Below are 19,810 nucleotides of genomic sequence, written 5' to 3'. Positions count from 1 at the left end.
TCCAGGTACTCGTAAATATCAGCCACTCCCTCCCATCACATCCCTTTGATAAACTGGCACCCTTCTTTGGTTCTTAAGACATATAAGTGTGCTTTTTCTTCAACTGGAAAGACTTTTCAAACAGAGGGATTCCATTCTTTTCAAATTCTCACTCTTCCATCATAAAACGATGCGTCCTTGACTTTGAGCTCCTGTGGCACAGCCACTCTGCTTAAGAATAGCTTCCAAGTCCTTCCTACTCTGTCTGCTGAGCAAAAAGAAGGTTGCAGTAAGTATTGGTGAAACAGATGGATTGTCACCTCTGATGCTCCCTCTGTTCCTAAATATTCCGCTGCTGCCAATGCCAGCCTCTGTGTCAGGCCCTTTGCTGTCTGTCTAGGAGCCTCTCCCTGCTCCACTCGCCCCCGGGAGGACACCTGGCTTAGATGTGGTTTTGCTTTCCTTAGAGATGGTGCAGTGGATGTTGTGAAAAGAAGGCTTCTATGAGGACGAGCCTTGGGGCTTGGGAGGAGAGGAATGTATCTTGCTTTGGATCATGCATGGTACATACCCATGGAAGAGCCCCAAAAAGCATGCAGAAGCCTGGGTCCTCGCCCAGCTCTGCCTGCCTGCTCCCCTCGCGTCTTTGGGGACCTCCTGTCTCTCCACCCCCCACCCATCCCCTGTCCTGCAAATGGACCGCAGTGACATTGTTTAATTCCCAGATCTGTCCCTGTCCTTCTTTTTCTCAAGGCCTTCAGGATCAAGGCCAAGTTGGCACCATTTCCCTTTGACCCACATTTCCAGCCACGTGACCCACCTGCCCTGCCTCAAGCCCCAGCTCCCCATGTCAGGGATGATTTGCCATCTGGGAGCACACCAGACATTCTCACATCCCCAGACCTTTCTGTGGGTCCTTCCCACTCTGAGAATGTCACCCACCCAACCTTCACATGGCGGGTGACCTCCTCTTCAGTCTCCCGCTCCGGCCCCCCAACCCCAGCTCAGCCCTCATCATCTCTCCCTGTACCACCTCCTGCCTGGCCTCCGCTCTCTGCACACAGCCCCAACACTGGTCCTGCTTCCACCTTCCATGGCTCCCCGTTGCCCTCAGGATAAAGCTCCAGCTTCTCAAACTGGGGCCTGAGGTCCTTTGCAATCCGGTCCCTGCCATCCTTCCCAGTCGGATCTCCACCGCTGCCCACACACGGCTCCCAGCCCTCTAGCTCCCTGCCAGAGCTGCTACAAGGAGTGGGGTAAGGGACAGTGCCACCCCTGAGGGCTAGCTGTCAAGGAAGTCTTCCAGGAGGGGAGGAAAAATCAAACTGGGTTGGAAAAGGGAACAAGGAACATCTGGGCTTCAGAGAAGCAGGAGTTGGATGCAAACAAAGGCACCACTAAAAATAAAATTCACTCTTTATTGTTCAAACAGGTGTGCCAAGTGCTGTTGTATGTGTTTCGCGTGCTTAGGATCTTGAATCCTCCTCACAACAGCCAAAGCCTTGTGAGGAAATGCTGCTGTCACTCTTATTTACAGATGAAGAAATCTGCCAGCGAAGGACGGCGCTTCCCTAGGGTGCACAGCCAACAAGTGCCAGAGCTGAGTGGCCAGCTCAGGTTTCACCAGACTTGTGGCCACTCCTCTGCAGGGAGAAATCAAGCGCACGGAATATCCAGGGAGGGAGAGACACATGGCAGGGATTTTCTGTATTCTCTTAGTGCGGGGGTGGGGGTCGGGAGACTTTAGCCCACATCCCCACTCACCCCCAGGGATGCAAGGATGGGCCAGGGGTAAAATCAGGGAGAATCTGCACTATCACTGTCTTTATTAAGCATTAAGGGCTGGATCTAGGCACGTGGAGGGGAGGCAGGTTGCTGGTCAGAGGTATTCTGGAGTCAGCTAGTAGGTGTCACACGTCAAGGGTTGGGTGTCACATGCCAGGGTTAGTTGACCTGAATGGTTTTCTGGATCCAGTGGCCATATCTGCAGACATCGGTGTAGACTCCTGGCTTTTCCTTGGACCCACAAGGAATGCTACCCCAAGACACAAGGCCTCGGAGACGGTCTCCACACACTAGTGGACCCCCAGAATCACCCTGTGGGAAAGAGGGAGACAATCTCAACAGAAATACAAAGGGAGGAAGACAGAGAGATGGAAGGAGATGTAGAGATATTCGGAGAGGGAGAGAAAGGCACTCAGAGATGGAGAGACTCAGGAACAGAGAGAGAGTGAGACAGACAGACAGACAGACAGACACAGACAGGGGAATAGAGACAGAGGACACGAAGAGACACACAGAGTCAGAGAGAGAGGAGTATCTATATGTAAATAATAAAACATGTTACGTCTAATTTTATATTTATTAAATGTGTACTATAATTTATATATATAAATTATATAATATTTATATGTAAAGAAAGAGAGAGAGAGAGAGAGAGAGAGAGAGAGAGAGAGAGAGAGAGATCTAAAGAAAGGACACCCAAACATCCAGTCACATAAGGAAGTGCTAGGGGTGTAAGGCCAGTGTGGTGACTCTAGCCCTGCCTGCTGGACGGGATAGAAGGAAGTCATGAGGTGAGTTGGATCTGAAGAGTTCTCATCACAAGGAAAAAAGTTTGTTTTGTCTATGAGATGATGCACGCTAATTGTGGTGATCATTTCACAATACATGTCGGTCAAACATTTTGCTGGATGCCCTAAACTTATAAGTGATGGGTGTCAATTATACCTCAATAAAACTGGACAGAAAGAGAGACAGTCTAAGAAGTAGGGTTTGTCTGCCTGCCCTTTCTCTCTGTCCAACTCACTTTCTCTCTGCCCCTCCCTCTTGTCTGATCTCTGCAGGCCCTTCAATGCACTGCAGTAAGTTCCGGCATAAAGAGGGGAGACCCGATGGATGATGGTGGAAGACACCCAAGTTAAAGGTATTTGGGAGGGGGGCTGGAGCTCGTTCTCTTCCAAGCTGGGCCCCCCACTCAAGCATAACCACGTCCAAGCCGTACTTGAGGGGTCTCTGTTTGAGAAAGGACAATCCCCTCGCCTCATCTGCCTCCTGACTGTCTCTCCGTTTCCATCCTTGTCTCTGCACTGTCTGTTTTGGCTGGCTGTCCATGGTATCTCTGCCTGCCCCTGAGTGTGTCTCTGTGTGTTGAATTGAGTCTTTCTCCCTCTTTGTGCCTGCTATGTCCTGGACTATGTAGCTGGCAGGTCCTGGTGGCCTCACCTGGCAGGAGTCCCTCCCATACTTCTCGTCCCCAGCGCACACCATGTTTTGGGTGATCTGGCCCGGGTAGTCATGCTCACACTCCGCACGGGGCACCAGGTGGACGTATGCACACTGGATGGTGTTAGGGAAATCACCTGCCAAGAGACGGGCCAGGCCCTCCTCACAACCCGCCCTTCCCCAGTGATCCTCCAACCTCTACAAGTCCCCCCTTCTCTATTTGTCCTTATTTCCTTATGGGTCCCTTCTTCCTATTTGTTTTTCATTCCTAAACCCATTTCTGCTGTCCCTGACTCCTGATTGGTCCATCTTCACATCATTCTTCCCTCCCATTGGCCTATCTTCATCATTACTTGCCCTTCTTCATGAGTCCTCATTTCCTATTGGTTTTCCTTTCTCTCGGTCTTGCCTCCACTTGTCTCTTCCATTGGTCCCCCCTTCTTCAGTAGTTCCAGCTGACTAGATCTTAGTCTCCTCCTCCATTAGTTCCGCCCCTATTACACTCTCTTGTCCTTCATTGGACCCTCTTGCCCACTGGTTCATCCTGACTGGGTACCACTTGACCACTGGCCTTTCCTGATTGGCCCCTTCTTTCCCTGTTGGCTCTCCCTTCCTACTGGCCCTTTCTCCAATGGTCTACCCCCCCTACTGGTCCTTTCCTAAATGGCCCCACCCTCTCCCATTGGTTCACCCTTCCTATTGGCCCTTTATCTAAGGGTCCACCTTCCTTTTTGGCCCTTCAGTGACAAGCCCACCTGCAGTGGTTCCTGCTGACCTGTTGGACTTCTTCCTTCCTGTAGTGATGCCTCTTGACCATCGACTCTTTCCTAGTCAGTCCTTCCCCCAGTGTATTTCTCCTTCCCATTTGTTCCCTCAATTCACATCCTTTAGCTAGTTCCACTACCTTACTGATGTCTCTTCTTCCATTAGACCCTCCATTGATCCTGGATCATCACTGCATCCTGATTGGTTCCTTTAATGGTTGGCCTCCTTCCTGATTCGTAACTCCCCAGTGACCCGTCCTCATTGACGCTTCACCTGACGGCCCATCTCTCCATACCACTGACCCACTGGTCCACTTTCCTCACTGGCTGTTTGCTCTCAAGTTTTCCCTCCCTCCCAAGTCACCTTTCACCCATTGAAACACTGCCCCATTGGTCCTCCTCATTAGGCCACCTCCCCCAGGACCCACGACCCATTGGCTGCTCCCCAGTCCTCCTCCTCCTACTGACCCTCTGCTGTCTTGCCCCAGCCTACGATGTGGCAGCTGGTGTGGTTGGCCGAGCAGTCTCTCTCCAGCGACAGGGGCTGGATGTGCACAGAGAATCTGGCCGGGTGTGCCAGGCGCAGTAACATGATGTCTTGGTCATGTGTGGCAGCGTCGTAGCCGGGGTGAGGCACAGCCCGGACAACAGAGCTCTGCTCCTGGAGACTCTCCCTTTGCTGGAGATTGTGCTTCCCCAGGTAGACCTGAAGATTCCTGGGAAGGAGGAGGCCTGGGTCTCACCTGGACCCGCGAGCTGCAGCTGAGACCCCAGAGCTGGCTGTGGCAGGAGGTGGGGGTGGCCTGGTGCCGCCAGGAGCCATCTGGTCTGCCCCCCTCAGGCCTCCCCAGCTCAGGAAATGACAACCCCATCTCTCCAGAATCACCACTGTGACTATTCTTGACTCTCTTTCTGTCGTGCCTCACATCCAAACTGTCCAGAAATGCTCTTGGCTCTCCAAAGTATATCCAGAACCTGACCACCTCTCACCTCCCCCACTGTCTGAGGGGCCGTCCTCTCTCACCTGGGCTCTGCCAGGAGCTGCCTCATCCGACTCCCTTGGTGCCCGCCTTGGCCTTTCTACGGTCTATTCTCTGCAAAGCAGTCGGAAGTATTTTAACAGCATAAACAGGCCCTGCCCTTCATCTACTCAGAACCCTTCCATGACTCCCACTTCACTCAGAGTAGAGGCCAAAGTTCTCACCATGGCCTCCAAGGCCCTGCACAACCTGCTCCCATCACCTCCTAGGTATCATCTCCTCCTATTCTCCCCCTCTCTTCTTCTGCTCCAGCCACACTGGCTTCTCTGCCTTCCCTTGAGCACCACAGTCATCTTCTCACCCCAGGGCCTTTGCACTGGTGTTCTCTCTGCTGGCAAACCTTTCCCCCAGATATTTTTGTGGCTCAGTCCCTCACCTCCTTCAGATCTCACCTCCTCAGTGAGGCCTTCCCTGGCAACCCAAACAATAAATGCAAATATCCTCACGAAAAGGCAAATCCTACCTCCTTTTCTACTGCTTTCTTTTCTACCAGAGGACTTGTCATCACCATCTGATATACTGTATGTGGGTTGTTTAATATTTACTTGTTTTATTGTCGCTCCTCCCACCGGGGCAGTGCTTCTCCACAGAACTTTCTGCAGTGATGGAAATGTTCTCTGTCTGCCCCGTGTGATATAGAGGCCACTAGCCACGGGCAGCTGCAGAGCACTTGAAAGGTGGCTTGTGGATTGGGAATTTTATTTCATCTTTAGTAACCTAAGCTTAACTGGCCTCATGTGGCTAATGGGCCCTGAGTTAGATGGTACAGCTCTAAAATTTCAAGATTTTTGTTTTGTTCAGATACAACATCCTCAGCGCCTACACCTGTGCCTGGCACATGACAGGTATTTAATAAATATTTGTGACACAGATCAGAGTCACTCCCTTGCTCAAAATTCTCCCGTGGTTCCCCATTGCCCTCAGAATGAACAGTTCCTCATCCCCCCAGCCTCTGTGCGCCTGTGAACTGATAACTTTTCTTTTCTTAGAACTGGACTGTCTCTGCCTCAGGGCCTTTGTCTCTGGATTTCCTCTGCCCAGATGCCCTCTCCCTTCTTCCCCGAACTTCATATTCATGCCAGCTTGCATTTCACCTTCTCAGAAAGTCCTTCCTCCATGTAATGTAGGGAACTCTGTTCTTTTCTTTCAGGGAGCCATTCCTGTTCTTTTCCTTCACTGGGCGTAGGGTAATTTGTAATCATATGGTTTTTCGAGGGTTTGTTTGTTAAATAACTGTCCTTCTGTGCCTGTGCATTTCTCTACTCCCTTGCTAATCCCCACTGCCCGGCTCATGTCTAGCATTTAGTGAGTGCTTAGAATCAGTGTGCGCTGAGCGGATGGCAAGGGGCAGTGATGCCAGGTCGTCCTGAGCTTTGGGGAGACCACCCTGCAAGTCCTTGAGTCCTTGACTTTGCATAAGACCCTGCCCCACAGTGGGCATGGCACTGATTGGTTTCCAAGCACTTGAGCGCTCACTTGCTATTTCTGTGGATCTCGGTTTTCTCATCTGCCAAGAGCCCCTATTGTGGGAATTCTAGGAAGGGTATATAAACTGCTTAACTCAGCAGTTGGCCCACATTAGCGTTGAAGGAACTGATGAGCTGTTGTTTATCTATTGATTAACAGTGTCCTGAGAACTAGCCCCAGGCTGCCCTGCTTGATGTCTACTTCCCACCCCACATTACCAAGTCTTAGTCTCAGAGAACCTCCGAAGGTGTTCAGTTCCTTCCAGTCTCACTGCCACTCCCCCCACCAACCCAAGCCACCATCTCAGGTTGCCAGACAGCGGCAGCACCCACCACATGTGCCCTTTCACCTCCTCTTTCCACATGGTAGCCAGCGTGCCCTAAAAATGTAAGTCAGGCCATGCTGCTTCCCTGGTTGAATCTCCCCAGTGGCTTCCGACTGCATTTGGGATTAAATCCCTGTCTCCTTGGCTTCCTACAGGGGACCTGCCCAATCTGACTCCCCAGTAAGAAGGCCGATTTCGCTTGCTCTCTTCATTGCTTTACCCCCAGCGTCCCGAACAGCGCCTGGCATATTTAGTGCTCAGTTAAATACTGGCCAGATGAACCTGCTTCTCAGATGGCCTCACACGGCAACAGGGTCGTGTGGGTGTCATTTCACCCCTGAAGTCTGCAAGCCACCCCCGGCGCCTAATCGCAACCAGTCGTCATTCACGACGTGGAGACTCACGGTTTTTTGCAGTGGGCAGCAGTGAGGACCCACAGTGGGTGAATGAGGACGCCTCCGCAGAGCAGGTGGCCTGAGGTGTAGAGGGCAGCCTGGTAAGGGTGAGATGTCTGCTCGCAGGGCCCTCCGTGCAGCACCTTATTCTGCTCCTCTGCCCGGGCTGAGTGCGGAGGGAGGGTCTGCATCACTGAGGAGGTCTGGAGGTACCAGGCGCACCCCCAAGGGAACCTCAACTCTGTCTTGCCATCAAGACCATCTCCATCCCCACCTCCAAAACTAGGCTACCCAATTCCCCAAACCAACCCCATCTCCCCACCCCCAAACCTCCCCGTCCCCATTCCCCTTCTCCCACCTGCGGCCAGCAGGAGCGATGCTACCATCAGCGTCTTCGTGCCCATCCCTGCGGGGGGAAGCCAAAGGCTCCATCAGTCCCCAGGACCCCCTCCTCTGCCTCTCCCACCTCCCTGGGCTTTCCCGGCCCTGCACGCCTGTCCTTTGCTTCGCCTCCTGAATTCTCGTGTCCTCAGCCCCCTTCTTCCATCCGAGAGTCCCTTGGAGGCAGGCGGCAGCGGGAGCCCAGAAGCACATCTGGCGGGCGGCTGCTCCCAGAACGGCGTTCACGCAGTCTTTGTCCCTCTCTGGCTCTGCTTTGCCTGCCGAGTACCAGGAGTGGGCTGGCCCAGGAGGCCCCCCACGTTCCTCTGCCCCTGGGCTCAGCTGCTGTTTCCTGTGCTCCCCTTGTCGCTCGCCCCCATACCTGCAGGCTCTGGGGTGCAGTGTGCTCTTACCCGCTGCCCGGTGGAGGGATTCCTGGGTTGAGGCCAGGGGCGGCACGTGCCGCAGGCAGGCAGACAGAGGGGCAGAAAGTCAGAGATGCAGGGAGCTGTGAGGAGAGATGGGACCTCAAAGGCTGGGCAGATGCCTCCTAATCGCAGCCAGAAAGCAGAGGATGTGGGGCGCGCAGGGGCCCTGGGTGGGACAGGTACAGGGGCTCCCTGACCTCCCTGGCGGAGGCAGGTCTTCTGTGCAGGAGCTTGTGGTGCTTGCCTTTAACCCCTGCCTCCCCAGCCCCTGAGGCAGGAGGCGCCACACCCTTTGCTCCTCACCCAGGCCTCCCACACACATTCCAGCTGCCCTGTGTCTGTGGTTCTCCTCCTGCTTCCCCCACCCCAGAACCAGGCTTTGGGCGCAGGCTGGGGGGGTGGGCACTGGTCCCTGAGTGCCCTGGGGGCTGCACTCCTGGGTCCAAAGGAGGGAAAGATGCATCTGGTTCTCCTCAGTCCCCAGACTTCTAGGTTGGCCAAGAAAGCGTCTGAGGGCCCAAAGGCCAGCAGCCAGGCCAGCAAACGGAGCCCTTTAGCCTCCAGCAATCCCATCACCTCTGTCTGTGTGTGCACAGGACCTGCAGGACTCCCTCTGGGGACAGAGGGTTCAGTGGGGTGGGGGTGATACACGCACCTGCCCGGAAGTCCCTCTGTGGGTGCTGACGACCTCCGTGTCCCCACGAGAGACCAGCCAGCAAGAAAGCATGTGTCACCAATCTGGCACCCGCCCCTGCCCTGGGCTGGGGCACAGGCCCAAGTGCTATGGGAAAAGGGGCCTGTGACAATTGGGCTTTGTCCTCCCCCAGCACCCAGTGCCATGCTCCTAGCAGCTCCGTTTCTCAACCTCTCTTCCGGGCAGGCGGGCGGCGGCATCAATCGCCTTGCTTTGTTCCCATCTGACAGTCAGTCCTATTGCTGTCCTTTGTCCACCGCCTCTGCCGGAATATCAGGACGTGTGACCCTCTGGACCCCCTCCTCCCAGTCTGCCCAGCTCTGAGGCCTCCCTGTCCATCTGTCCCCTTGGCATTGGAGGAGGTGTTTGCATGTCTGTCTCTCTCTTTGTCTCTGTGTGTGTCGGTGTTTATCGCTGTGTGCCTCTATTATGTCTCTCTCTCTCTGCCTTTCTGCATCTTTTCCTTGGTATCTCTGTCTTTCCCCTTGATTCTCTGAGTCTCTGCCACACCAAGTCCCTCTCTTCCCACCTTCCCCTAGCTTCCTCCTGCAATTCCAGAAATGTGGGTGTACACAGAGGGGTGTTGGGTGAATGGGGAGCAGCGGTGGGGTTTCTGGGCTAGTTAGTGAAATTCAGCATGTAGGGGGAGACGTGGGAATAAGCAGGGGTGCAAGGAATTTGAGAGTGACATGGGAGTGTGAAATGGGGGCCCTGGCAGCCACAGAGAAATCCAGGGGCAGTTGAGGAGATGTCTTTGAACTTGGGCCTTGAAGGCCAAGCCAGGTGTTGGTCAGGAGAGGATGGGGTGAACAGGCCTGGCGTGTGGTGAGTGTGGGCCGGAGGAGCCAGCGTGTGTGGCTGACACTGGGGACGGGGAGGTGCAGAAAGGAAATAGGGCTTATGGGGATGTCATTGGGTCATAAGGGCAACTGATAGCAAGAATGTTCTCTTTAGCGCCAGCTCGGGCCTACTATGGGCAACCTTTCTGCTTGTATTTAATCTAATTGCCACAGTCTTTGCTTGGCTCCCATCATTCTTGGGGTGAAAATCCATTGGCATTTAACATACTCCCTGGGGCCGCTCCGCCTGCCCCCGCTTCCTCCAGGCCCTTCGCACGCGTGTCCGCACTGGATGGAGTCTTCCTCTCAGGACTCACCAGCCTCCCGGACCCCAGGCTGGACCTCTCACAACCTCCCGATCCCCAAGCCTTGTCCCTCTGTCTCCTTTCTTTATAAGGACCCCTCCTCTGACCCCTTGTCGCTGGCCCCAGCTCCAAATGTTCCTTTCCACCGGGACCATCCTCCCCCCAACCTGCCAGGCTCTTTCCCATCCTCCGTATCCTTCCCTTGGCTCCAGAGGAGGCTTCTTGCATCCAGAGCCAGCCCTGCCCCTGTCCTGCTGAGAGCCCTGCCCTGGGTCCCCCATTGCCCTTGGGACAAAGCACTGGAGGACCTTCAGCCTGGTGCTGCGAGACCTACAGTGCCCAGAGCGGTCCTGGCCGATAGAAATATAGTGCCAGGCACACATGCACTTTTAAATTGTCTAGTAGCCACAACTTAAAGATAAGGGACACAAAGAAACAAGAAGAATTCATTTTAACATTTCATTTAACCCCACACATCCAAACTATCTTCATTCCAACGTGAAATCAAAAGAAGAAGGATGTAAAGAGATAGATTGCCTTCTTGTTTTTTGCACAGTAAGTGTTTAGAATCTCACATGTCTTTTACACTGACAATGTGACTCCATTGAAACTCACCGCATTTCAAAGGTAAGGAGCCCCTGGGGTGGCTGGCTATCATGTTGCACAGCCCAGCTCCTACCCCTCGTCTCTCTCTCTCTCGGCTCTTGGTGCTCCAGCAGAGGAGATTCCTTGAAGCTTTCTTGAGCCATACCATGCCTTCTGACATCTAAGCCTTCACCCATGCTAGTCCCCCTCCCAGGATGCTCTTCTTCTGACAATAACCTGTCCTTCAAGTCTTTGCTTAGACATCACTTCCTTCAGGAAGCCTTCCCTGAACACCACCCAACTTCTACCTCCAGCAGTTTGGGTTAGTCGCTCTCTCTTCTAGGATCCTACAACAGGTGCCTCCCTCAAGTCACACATGAGCATGTGTATCTACGTCCGTCTCCCCCACTGGACCACGAGCTCCTTGAGGGCAGGCACCCAGGCTGACTCACTCCTGTGTCCCAAGCACCTGCATAGAACCCAGTCTAGAGGAAACCTTCAGAATTGTTGACCAAATGACTAAATGACTCCATTACACCCACCCCCATTTTACAGCAAAGAAAATGGAGGCTCAGAAAAGGGACGTCAGTTTCTCAACATCAAACACCCTGGAAATGGTGGAACCTGAATTTCCAACCCAGCTTCCAACGTGGCAGGGCACTCGACCCATCTCTTGGTGCCTGCATCGGGTCTACCTTCCTAATTGTGAAATGGGTGGCCTTGGGAGGACTTGTTGAGAGCCGAATGGGAAAGGCGGTAGGCAGTAGGCAGTGGGGAGTGGAGGAACCTCTTACTGAGTGAATAAAGTCCCCAGTTCTGGGCACTTGCCAGTGGCCATCACAGTTTTGCCATCCCCATGTGCCATGCAAGCTTATATACATACAGTATGTGTTTCTCCAAACTGACAGGCTCTGCAAAAGTCTTCAATAAAGAAAATGTTTTATAAGAAAACTTTATGAGACTATAAGCAGGAAAAAGTCATGAACAATTAAAACACACACTCAGAGAAGGCTCATCTTTCAGGCAACTTTCTGGCATTTTCTGAATATGAAACTTATTTAATCTTCATAACAGCCCTGGGAAGTGGGTTCAAAGATGAAGGAAAGGGGATGGGGAAGTCATTTGCTCAAAAGCAGATAGCTTGGGGGTGCCAGAGCTCCGATTGGACCCCGAGAAGCCTAGTTCGAGAGTTAGTGGCTTTAACTACGATGCAATACTGTCTGGGCGAGAAGAATGAAGGTATGTGTTTTTTTTTTAAGTTCACCGGGAGTTTAAGTGTCTCAAGTCACTGCAAACCATGCATCTCCAGACTTGTACACAGGAGTTGCCAGGGAGCAAGGCCAGGCGTCTCCTGCTGCATCCAGTTGACACCTCTATGCTGACTGAGTGCCACTGCAATGTTTTGCTGCTTTTTAAAGTTTTAGATTGACTATTGATTTGGAGTGCCTTGTTTGGGCAGAAGGGAAGTTGATAGAGCTCCACTAGGACAAACTGGCCCCAAGCCCTTGGCATTCCTTAAAGCTTGACATTAATCCAGAGGCAGGATGGGGCTCGGGGCTGGACTCCTGGGTCTGGGGAAGGTGGGCGCGTAGCCTTCTGTGTGTAGAGAGTGGGTGGCGGCAGAATTTCTGCGGTATGGGGGAGGGTCGGGAGGTGCGGGGCTTAGGAGAGACTCAGAAGGTATATGAAATGCCAGGAGGAAGCATCTGCAGGATGTTGGCTAACAAGAAATTCTGAGGGAAAACTGGAAAGACAGGTAGGAGGGTGAGTCCTGAGCTGGAGACACCCCTGTCACAGCCTGTCAACAGTCTGAGGTGTGACTGCCCAGGGAGCCTTTGATGGCAGAGGCAGGGGGCGTGGCCAGGCTCTGAGTCACGGGGGACGCCTCCCTTCCAGAGCCCGCTTCCCTGCCTCCTCTGGGAAGAGAAGCCCACCTATCCACGTTCCAGCGCTGTCCTCCGCTGGGTCCTGGTATGCTGGGTGCTCACTTTTGGCAGGCTTTGCAGGACCCAGGTGTCCCATCCACCTGTCGGTCCTGTCCTTCCTGAAAACCTCCCTCTCTTCTGGCTTGTCACCTGTGAAATGCTCAGAAGCACTTTCACGCCCCTTCCCGCCCTCATCAAGTAGGCATATTGTCTCCTTCTTCCCTTCTTCCCTCTCTCCCTTCTCTTCCTCTCTCCCCCATTTTACAGATGGGATAAAACAGACCTGGGATATGGAGAGAGGAACGCCCCTGGACAGGGGGCCATTGAGGGCTCAAAGCCAGATACTGTCTTCTTTCCGGTCTCCCTCTCTTAAGGGTTCCCTCTCCCCAAAATTAGATCTGTAAGGCTTTTCCACCACTATTGTTCAAGTTAAAGAAGAGTACGTCCACAGAAACGTAAATGGAAGGCAGGAGGCACCCCACGACACCCAACATATACAGTGTGGTGTGTATCTTTTCAGATTTACTCCATGAACAGTTCCTTTTACATGGCAAGGATCACATACATATATATTGTTGTACCTTCCTTTTTTCATTTACATCTATAGTATGGTTATTCTTGCATAACAATTCTACAATATTATTATCTTTAGCAGCTTCATAATATTCTTATCCCAAATAGGATTGTTTAAACAATCCACTAATTTAGGACATGTGCAGTGTTTCTGCTGTTTTACTATGATAAATAAGGTGATGAACTCAAACCTTGCTCCACACTTGAATTTTTTTTTTAAGTAGGATCTTCCTAGAACTAGAATTACTGGATCAAAGGCAGTGAATAAGGGTCTCAGGTCACCTTGCCAAGCTGTTTTCCATAAAAACCACTCAATTTATATATAGTTCCAGAGGTCGAGAGTGAAAGTCTCACTGCATCTTTACCAGCACTGGGTTTTTGTGTTTCTTGTTTTGGTTTAAGAGCCTTGCTCATTTGACTGATTTACACACACAGCATATTGTTGAGGTTTTAATATGTCTTTGAAAGGTAAAGTCAAATATGACTATAACTCATTGATGTCCTTATTTCTGGGAATCTCCTGTTCCAGGACGCATAGATGGAGAGATGGGAGTATGGTGAGATTAACGATGACTTCTCATGGTCTGGTTTATCCAATCGATGTACTTGCAGACTTGGGTATAAACACCCGGGTCATTGGGTTGACCGCAAGGGAAAGTTCCCCAGGACACCAGGCCTTGCAGAGTACCTCTGCACACCAGAGGTCCGCCTGAGTCACCCTGAAGAGGAGAGAGCAGGTTAGCTCTGGCTTCAGAGCAACCACTGAGGTCTCAAATATCCCACAGTCTTCAAGTCTTTGCTCTGACAGATCACCCTGGCCAATGGGAAGAGACCCACTGTCTCTGGGGACCAATGGGAGAGCAAGATTTAATGTTACTAGGGAGAGAACAAACCAGATTCTCTGAAGATGCTGGCTTGAGTCCTGGCCAATGGGACAAGTCATGGGGAAGGGGGCGGGGCTTCCGGGGCTCAGCGCCCCACTTCCTTTCCATCTTTAAGGACCCGGGGGCCAAACCAGTGTGAGAGGGAATCTTATCTCCAGGGAATGGATACGTTTCCCTACAGCCTGAAAGGGGGACAGGGTGGTCCTGGAAAGCAGGGGCAGAACTGATGACATGATTCATAGGGTCCAGTGCAAAATGAAAATGTGGGCCCCTTGTTCAAAAATCAAGAAATTCGAGACAGCAACAGGAGTGTGTTAAACGAAGCAGGGACTCTCACTAGGGCAGGCTTGTGGCACGACGCAGCTTGCACACTCATGAAGGCAGCCTTCAGTAGGGGGAAAAGGGGAACCCCCCCAATTTTCTAGAACACACATCCCTACCTATCCTGTCACCCGTTCCTAAAACACACTTTCCTATCTTCCCTGAAAACTGAGGTTGCTGATGTGAGCAAAGAATGGAATATTGAGAGAGACAGATGCAGGGCGAAGGAGCCAAAGAGGAGAGAGAGTTAGAGAAGGGGATGGGGGGACAGGGGAAGGAGAAGGAGGATAGAGAGCAGAAATGTAGGGGTAGGGAACGGGAGAGGGACAGATCCCAACACAGGGACAGACGTAGGAAAATAAGGGAATGAAATTAAGTGTAAAGAGAGATGTGGAAAGACGGGAGTTCAGGGGTGGAGGGGTTACAAAGAGGAGAGAAGAGGTGGTGCTCCCTACCACCAGGACCTGGACCAGGTGAGTGAGACATTAGCTCAGGCGCGAAATCTCAGTCATTGCAATAAATCATATTCTAATGTATTTCTAATGCAATATAAAAAAATCAAATTTAATATGAAAAAATCCATGATGAACAAGGCACCCCAACTTTAGATAAAGGGAGGGTCAGTACAGTGCTCTGCTGAACCATGTTGGAGCTTGGGACAAATGGAAAATTCAGTAAAACCAATTGCTCTTTCTGAAAATTCTGATATTTTGTTCATCATGGACTTTTGCATTGATTTAAAAAAATACTGCATTAGTAGAATATGATTTGTCTTGATTACTGTTTCTTGACAGCCCCTTGATTAAGCTCGAAGCGAGCGCCTCACCTGCCTACCTCTGGTTCCAGCCTCACCTTTCCCACCCCCATTCCCTCCCATTCAACTTTCTATCCCATCCCCAGGGCCACGCCAGCCCTCTGGGGGTCCCACTCCTGATCTAAGCAGAGAACGTGGTAGAGCTAGGGAAGCGGGTCTGAGGGTGTGGGGGCTCAGCACCAGGGCCAGATCCACAGATTCTGGAGAGAGGGGAGGGGCGGCCCTGTGCTGGGAGGAAGCAGTCAGAAGCCCCAGGGCTGGGGACAGGGGAGTCTCACGTTGCAGGCGTTGGTATTGGAGCCGGGAATGCCGGCGCACAGCATGGAGTTTCCCAGCAGGTCCTTGTAGACCTTCCTGCAGTCCTGGGCGGAGATGAGCCTCACCTCCGTGCACATGAGCTCCGATGGGAGGGTCACTGGGGAGGAGCGGGCGGTCAGCCAGGGGCCTGCGCCTGCAGCCCCCTGCGTGCTGATGGGGAGGGGGCAGGGGCCCTGGGCCCAAGGAGGAGGGCGCTCAGGGCTCCATGTTTAGGTGAGGAAGGGGGGCCTGACTCTCCGTCTCCTGGGTCTGGGGGGAGAGGGGCGTGCTGGGGGCTCCTGAGTCACTGAGGCCTCCTCACCAGCAGGGCTGGTGGTGGTACCCCAGCCAGAAACGGTGCATGTGGTCCCCGGGGGGTCACAGCGGGAGGGCAGGTTGACTTTCCTCACGCTGGGTGACAGTCTGGCGGGTCTACTTAGCTTCACAAGCATGATGTCATTAACATGGGTCTTCGTGGAGTAGCCGGGGTGGCGGAATGACTTTGTGGCCCTGATGTTCTGGCCCATGGCATCACTCAGACTGTCACTTCCCATGTGCACGTTGTACTGGCTGGGAGAAGGGAGTGACATTCAGACAGGGACCCAGAGAGAGGGGAGCAGGGGCCCAGAGGGAGGGGGATGGGGACCCAGAGGGAGGGGGACGGGGACCCAGAGGGAAGGGGACAGGGGCCCAGAGGGAGGGGGATGGGAACCAGGGGGGCGGAGTACAGAGACCGGGAGGGGCGGCCACCTGCTGCATACCTCATCATGCAGTGCGCGGCGGTGAGCACCCACCACTGGTTGAGCAGCACCCCTCCGCAGTGGAGCTGATTGCCGTTGAGCAGGGCCACCTGCCAGGGTTGGGAGCCTCGTGGACATGGGACCCCATTAATAATTTTCTCCCCACTCTTGTCATCCTGGGCTGGATAGAGACATGGAGGAAAACGTGAGTAGCACCTGTTGTGGGGAGGCTGAGGCAGCAGCAGAGGGCTTTGGAGAGACAGAGATCCAGACAGGCTCAGAGACACACAGAGGCAGAACCGGAGAACAGTGCAGAGAACCAGGAGACAGGACGGAAGGAGGCAGAAGGAGCCCTGGAACCCCGAGGAGCATCTCATCAAGAGGCCAGGGGGAGGGACACTGAACGCAGCAGGCTGGGTCCGGAGGGCGCAGGGGCCCCGGGGCCCAGAGGGAGGCAGAGAAGGGAGCCCTGGGCAGGGCCCCTGCGGACGCTGGGATGCCCAGGGGTGAGTTCAGGTGAGTTCGGGGCTCCCGGTCTGGCCCTCACCTTCCTGGCCTGCAGATCCCAGGACTAAGGACAGTAGCAGAATCAGCAGGGGAAGGAAAAGGTGTCCTGCCATGGTGGCCTCTCTGAGCCTCTCGGGGGGCTGCCAGACAGAGGAAAGTTCTGTTCCGCTGGGACTGGGGAGGACAAAGAGCTCAGGAAGCAGGAGTCCCGGCCCCCGGCCCCCAGCCCCCTCCCCCCTCAGGCCCAGGAGTCCAGGCCTCCAACACCCTTCCTCTCAGACCAGTGAATCGGCTTCCATCCCTTCTCATCCCTAAGTCTGGATCCCCAGTTCCTTTCCCCAAGAGATCCCCCACAGTCCGGATCTCCAGCCCCTCATCCCTCCGGAGCAGGAGTCGCCTGTGCAGCCAGATCCAGCCCCCAACACCCCCGTGAGGCCCCTTCTCACCTCCGGAGGGCCTGGTCTGATCCCTGCTCCAGACACAGGAGGGAGCCAAACGTCTCCAGTCCTGGGAACGCCGCCGTCTTATACCGCCGCCACCCGCTGTGCCCGCCCCCGTTGCCCTGGGGTGCAGGCGGAGTTGGCTCCTAGACGCCCCCATCCTGGGTTAATCTCGAGGCCCCGAGGCGGCTAGAGCAATAGGCTTCACTCTGCTTTTGTTCCACCCTCCCTCCCGAGGTCCCGGCAGGGCGGTACCCGCCTCGTTGGCCCCTGTGCGTTCTGGCCCTGCCATCCCTGGTGGCTGTGCCGAGGGAAGGACCAGGGCCGCCTCTAAGGAGCTGCCCAGGGCAGGAGGGCCGAGCTCAGCAGATGGGCTTTGGCCTGGGTCGTCCTCTGACGTCATTTGAGTGCCCACCCCACTCTCAGGGGGGCCTAGACCCTCTACCTAACTCTGACCAGCCCGTGGGAAAGTGTCCAGGCTGGACCCCAGTCATGTCTTGGAGCCCAAACCCATTCCCGACCCTAATATATGGGTGTAAGTTTATAAGAGAATGCTTCCTCTAACTCCAGCCCACTAAATGCTTACTTACTATTATCAAATTGGTCTGTTTCTCATATTGTACACATATTTCTGTACATATTACATATTTACAACAAAACGTCTATACCAAACATTATCTAATAGAACTTTTTTTTTTACTCTGTAAAAAACATTTTTCCTCTTAATACGTGTAGATAGTTTCTCCTTTCTTTCTTCCTAACGGTTGCATAATATTCCATACTATTGTTGTACCATGATTTGTGTAGTCAGTGCAAAGTCTATTTGGATAGTTTTAATGAAAATAATGCTAGGATGAACTTCTTTGTACATTCGTCTTTGCTCATGTGCTCATTCAGGAAGTAGCCACTGAGCATCTGTGCTAGAAATTATTCTCCTCCTGGAGATATAGCTGTCAAGAAAGCAGACAAAGATTCCTTCACAGAGATTCTCATTCTAGTGGACAGAGACTGAATAGAAAAATAAGTACAAAATATATATAGTTTGTACTTTAGGGGGCTGTAAGTGCGACGCAGAGTGAGTTATTGGTTCCCTCCTCTCTCAGGGATTCCTGGGCCTCTAATATTAGGAAAGATATTTGGAAAGACTCCATGTGAAGGTGAAACTTAAGCAAAATCTCTTGAAGAGGTGGTGGATGGATCCATGCAGCTTCTCAGGGATAGTGGATTCCAGGCAGAGGGAACAGGCAGGTGAATTAGGCAAGGCGCATGCCTGGAATCCAGTAAGAAAGCTGTTTTGAAAGGAGCTAAGTGAGAAGGGGGGCAAAGACAAGCAATGACATGGGTCTTAGAAGACGGTTGGACTTTGTCTTTTACTTTGAGTAAGATGGGAACTATTGTCTGATTATTACTTGAGGGCAAATTCCTAAAAGAGTAATTGACCCTAGCTTCTAAATCAGACCCAGAAAATGTGACTGGTTCCTCAGCTTTGAGCCCAAATCTTGTCTCAGTCCTGACTCCTAACCCAATACTACCTTCATCCCATGATCCAACCCGTAATACACATTATTGTTGCCAAGCATTCACTGCTTCTCCTTTCTAGCAGAAGCCAGACCTCATTTGGATAATCTTTTCTTCTCACCATGACTGTCCGCTTTCCTGCACGAAGCCTGGAAGCTGTATCCTGCCTTCCCATGACTGCTTGAGAAATGTGATGGGATGCCGCTCTGGCCAACGAGGAGTGAGGGGAAGACCACTGGGGCACTTCTGGAAAAGGCTTTCTTATTTCCATAAGAGACACTGGAAGAGTTCTCCTTTCTTCTGCTAGTTGGTGTTCCTTCTGGACATTAATTCTGGAATTATGGCAGCCCTCCTGGGACCATGGAGAGACATGACTGGCAGAACAAGCCAATACACTGCAGATGGCCAGAGAGATGGAGACGTCTAGGGTCTTTGACGAGGGCGCTGAGCTAGTGAATTAGCCAACTATGGTACTTCTTCATCTCAGGGCATCTTCAGGTGTCCTACCTGGTTTAGGCATTTTAGTTCCCATAGCTAAAATCTTCCTTAATAAGACCTCAATGTTGCAGCCAAGTCTCAACTCATATCCCAAATCTGATCTCAAACCATGAATCCAAACCCGATTCTCACTTGAATCTATAATTTGAAGCCACAAAAATAGACAGATTCAATCCTGCCTCCAGTCCTACCTCTCTCTCCAGCACTCCTCCCACATCCGTCTTTCAGACCCAATCCTCTACACTTCAGAGGCATGTATTGAGCACCAGCTATATACCAGGCGGAGGCTGTGGTGAGGTAGACGGATGTTAAGGCTTCAAAGTCTCTTCCCTGGTGGTTGGGCTACATGCTGAGGATATAGTGGTGGACAAACTTGGACAGAGTCCCTTTCCTCAAGGAACTGACAGTCTGCTGTAAAAGAAAGCTAATCAAATATTTCATAAACAAATAGAAAATCATAACCATAACAAGTGCTCTGAGGGAAAGGTGCAGGGTATTATGAAAGCACTTCCAGAGGTTTTGACCCAGGAAGTGACAATTAGCTGAGAGTCAAAACAACAGTAAACATTAACTAGAAGAAAATGGAAGAAGCCTGGAAAGTGTATCATGTAGAGGAAACAGCATGTGCAAAGGTCCTGAGATGAAAGGGGTGTATGGATATAGCTCAGAGATCAGAGGTAGGCTGGCACCAGACAATGAAGAACCTTGTATGTCATGGTGAGTTTGACTTTAACCTGTGAACAATGGTGAACCACTGAAATTTAGTTGGGGAAAGTGACATAACAAGATTTTTATTCTCAAGATGTCATTTGGACTGCTATGTGAAGGATGGATTTTAAGGGTATGTGGAGACATAAGGAAACTAT

At 52.4% G+C, this 19,810-nt stretch overlaps 2 protein-coding genes and 1 long non-coding RNA gene across 6 annotated transcripts; 1 reads left to right on the top strand and 2 right to left on the bottom strand.

The window, feature by feature from the left end:
• Positions 1-1,383: 1,383 nt before the first annotated feature.
• On the bottom strand, positions 1,384-8,787 carry KLK6 (kallikrein related peptidase 6). Of its 2 annotated transcripts, XM_017644902.3 has the most exons (7): positions 8,660-8,787; positions 7,990-8,084; positions 7,554-7,601; positions 7,205-7,361; positions 4,437-4,684; positions 3,205-3,341; positions 1,384-2,076 (listed from the first exon to the last, which is right to left on the bottom strand). In XM_017644902.3, exons 3-7 carry the CDS (start codon positions 7,597-7,599, stop codon positions 1,924-1,926), a joined length of 741 nt encoding a protein of 246 aa, XP_017500391.3. In that variant the 5' UTR covers positions 7,600-7,601; positions 7,990-8,084; positions 8,660-8,787; the 3' UTR covers positions 1,384-1,923. The 2 variants fall into 2 exon arrangements, with proteins under 2 accessions (XP_017500391.3, XP_073082506.1); XM_073226405.1 differs by lacking the exon at positions 8,660-8,787 and having other exon boundaries at positions 7,990-8,245.
• Positions 8,788-13,362: 4,575 nt separating this feature from the next.
• On the bottom strand, positions 13,363-17,103 carry LOC108386820 (kallikrein-7). Of its 3 annotated transcripts, none has more exons than XM_037025937.2 (6): positions 16,935-17,026; positions 16,529-16,662; positions 16,003-16,162; positions 15,564-15,811; positions 15,223-15,359; positions 13,363-13,644 (listed from the first exon to the last, which is right to left on the bottom strand). In XM_037025937.2, the coding sequence occupies exons 2-6, from the start codon at positions 16,599-16,601 to the stop codon at positions 13,489-13,491; spliced, it is 774 nt and encodes a 257-aa protein (XP_036881832.1). In that variant the 5' UTR covers positions 16,602-16,662; positions 16,935-17,026; the 3' UTR covers positions 13,363-13,488. The 3 variants fall into 3 exon arrangements, with proteins under 3 accessions (XP_036881832.1, XP_017500389.1, XP_073082503.1); XM_017644900.3 differs by having other exon boundaries at positions 16,529-16,628; positions 16,935-16,989; XM_073226402.1 differs by lacking the exon at positions 16,529-16,662 and having other exon boundaries at positions 16,935-17,103.
• On the top strand, positions 16,057-19,810 carry LOC140847152 (uncharacterized). The gene is made up of 2 exons (XR_012126829.1): positions 16,057-16,186; positions 18,532-19,810. It is a non-coding gene; the product is annotated as an uncharacterized lncRNA (long non-coding RNA).

This window comes from Manis javanica, chromosome 17 (assembly GCF_040802235.1).
Source record: "Manis javanica isolate MJ-LG chromosome 17, MJ_LKY, whole genome shotgun sequence".
NCBI lineage: Eukaryota > Metazoa > Chordata > Mammalia > Pholidota > Manidae > Manis > Manis javanica.
Note: the sequence above shows the minus strand (reverse complement) of the source record. Positions and strands in the feature narration are given on the sequence as shown.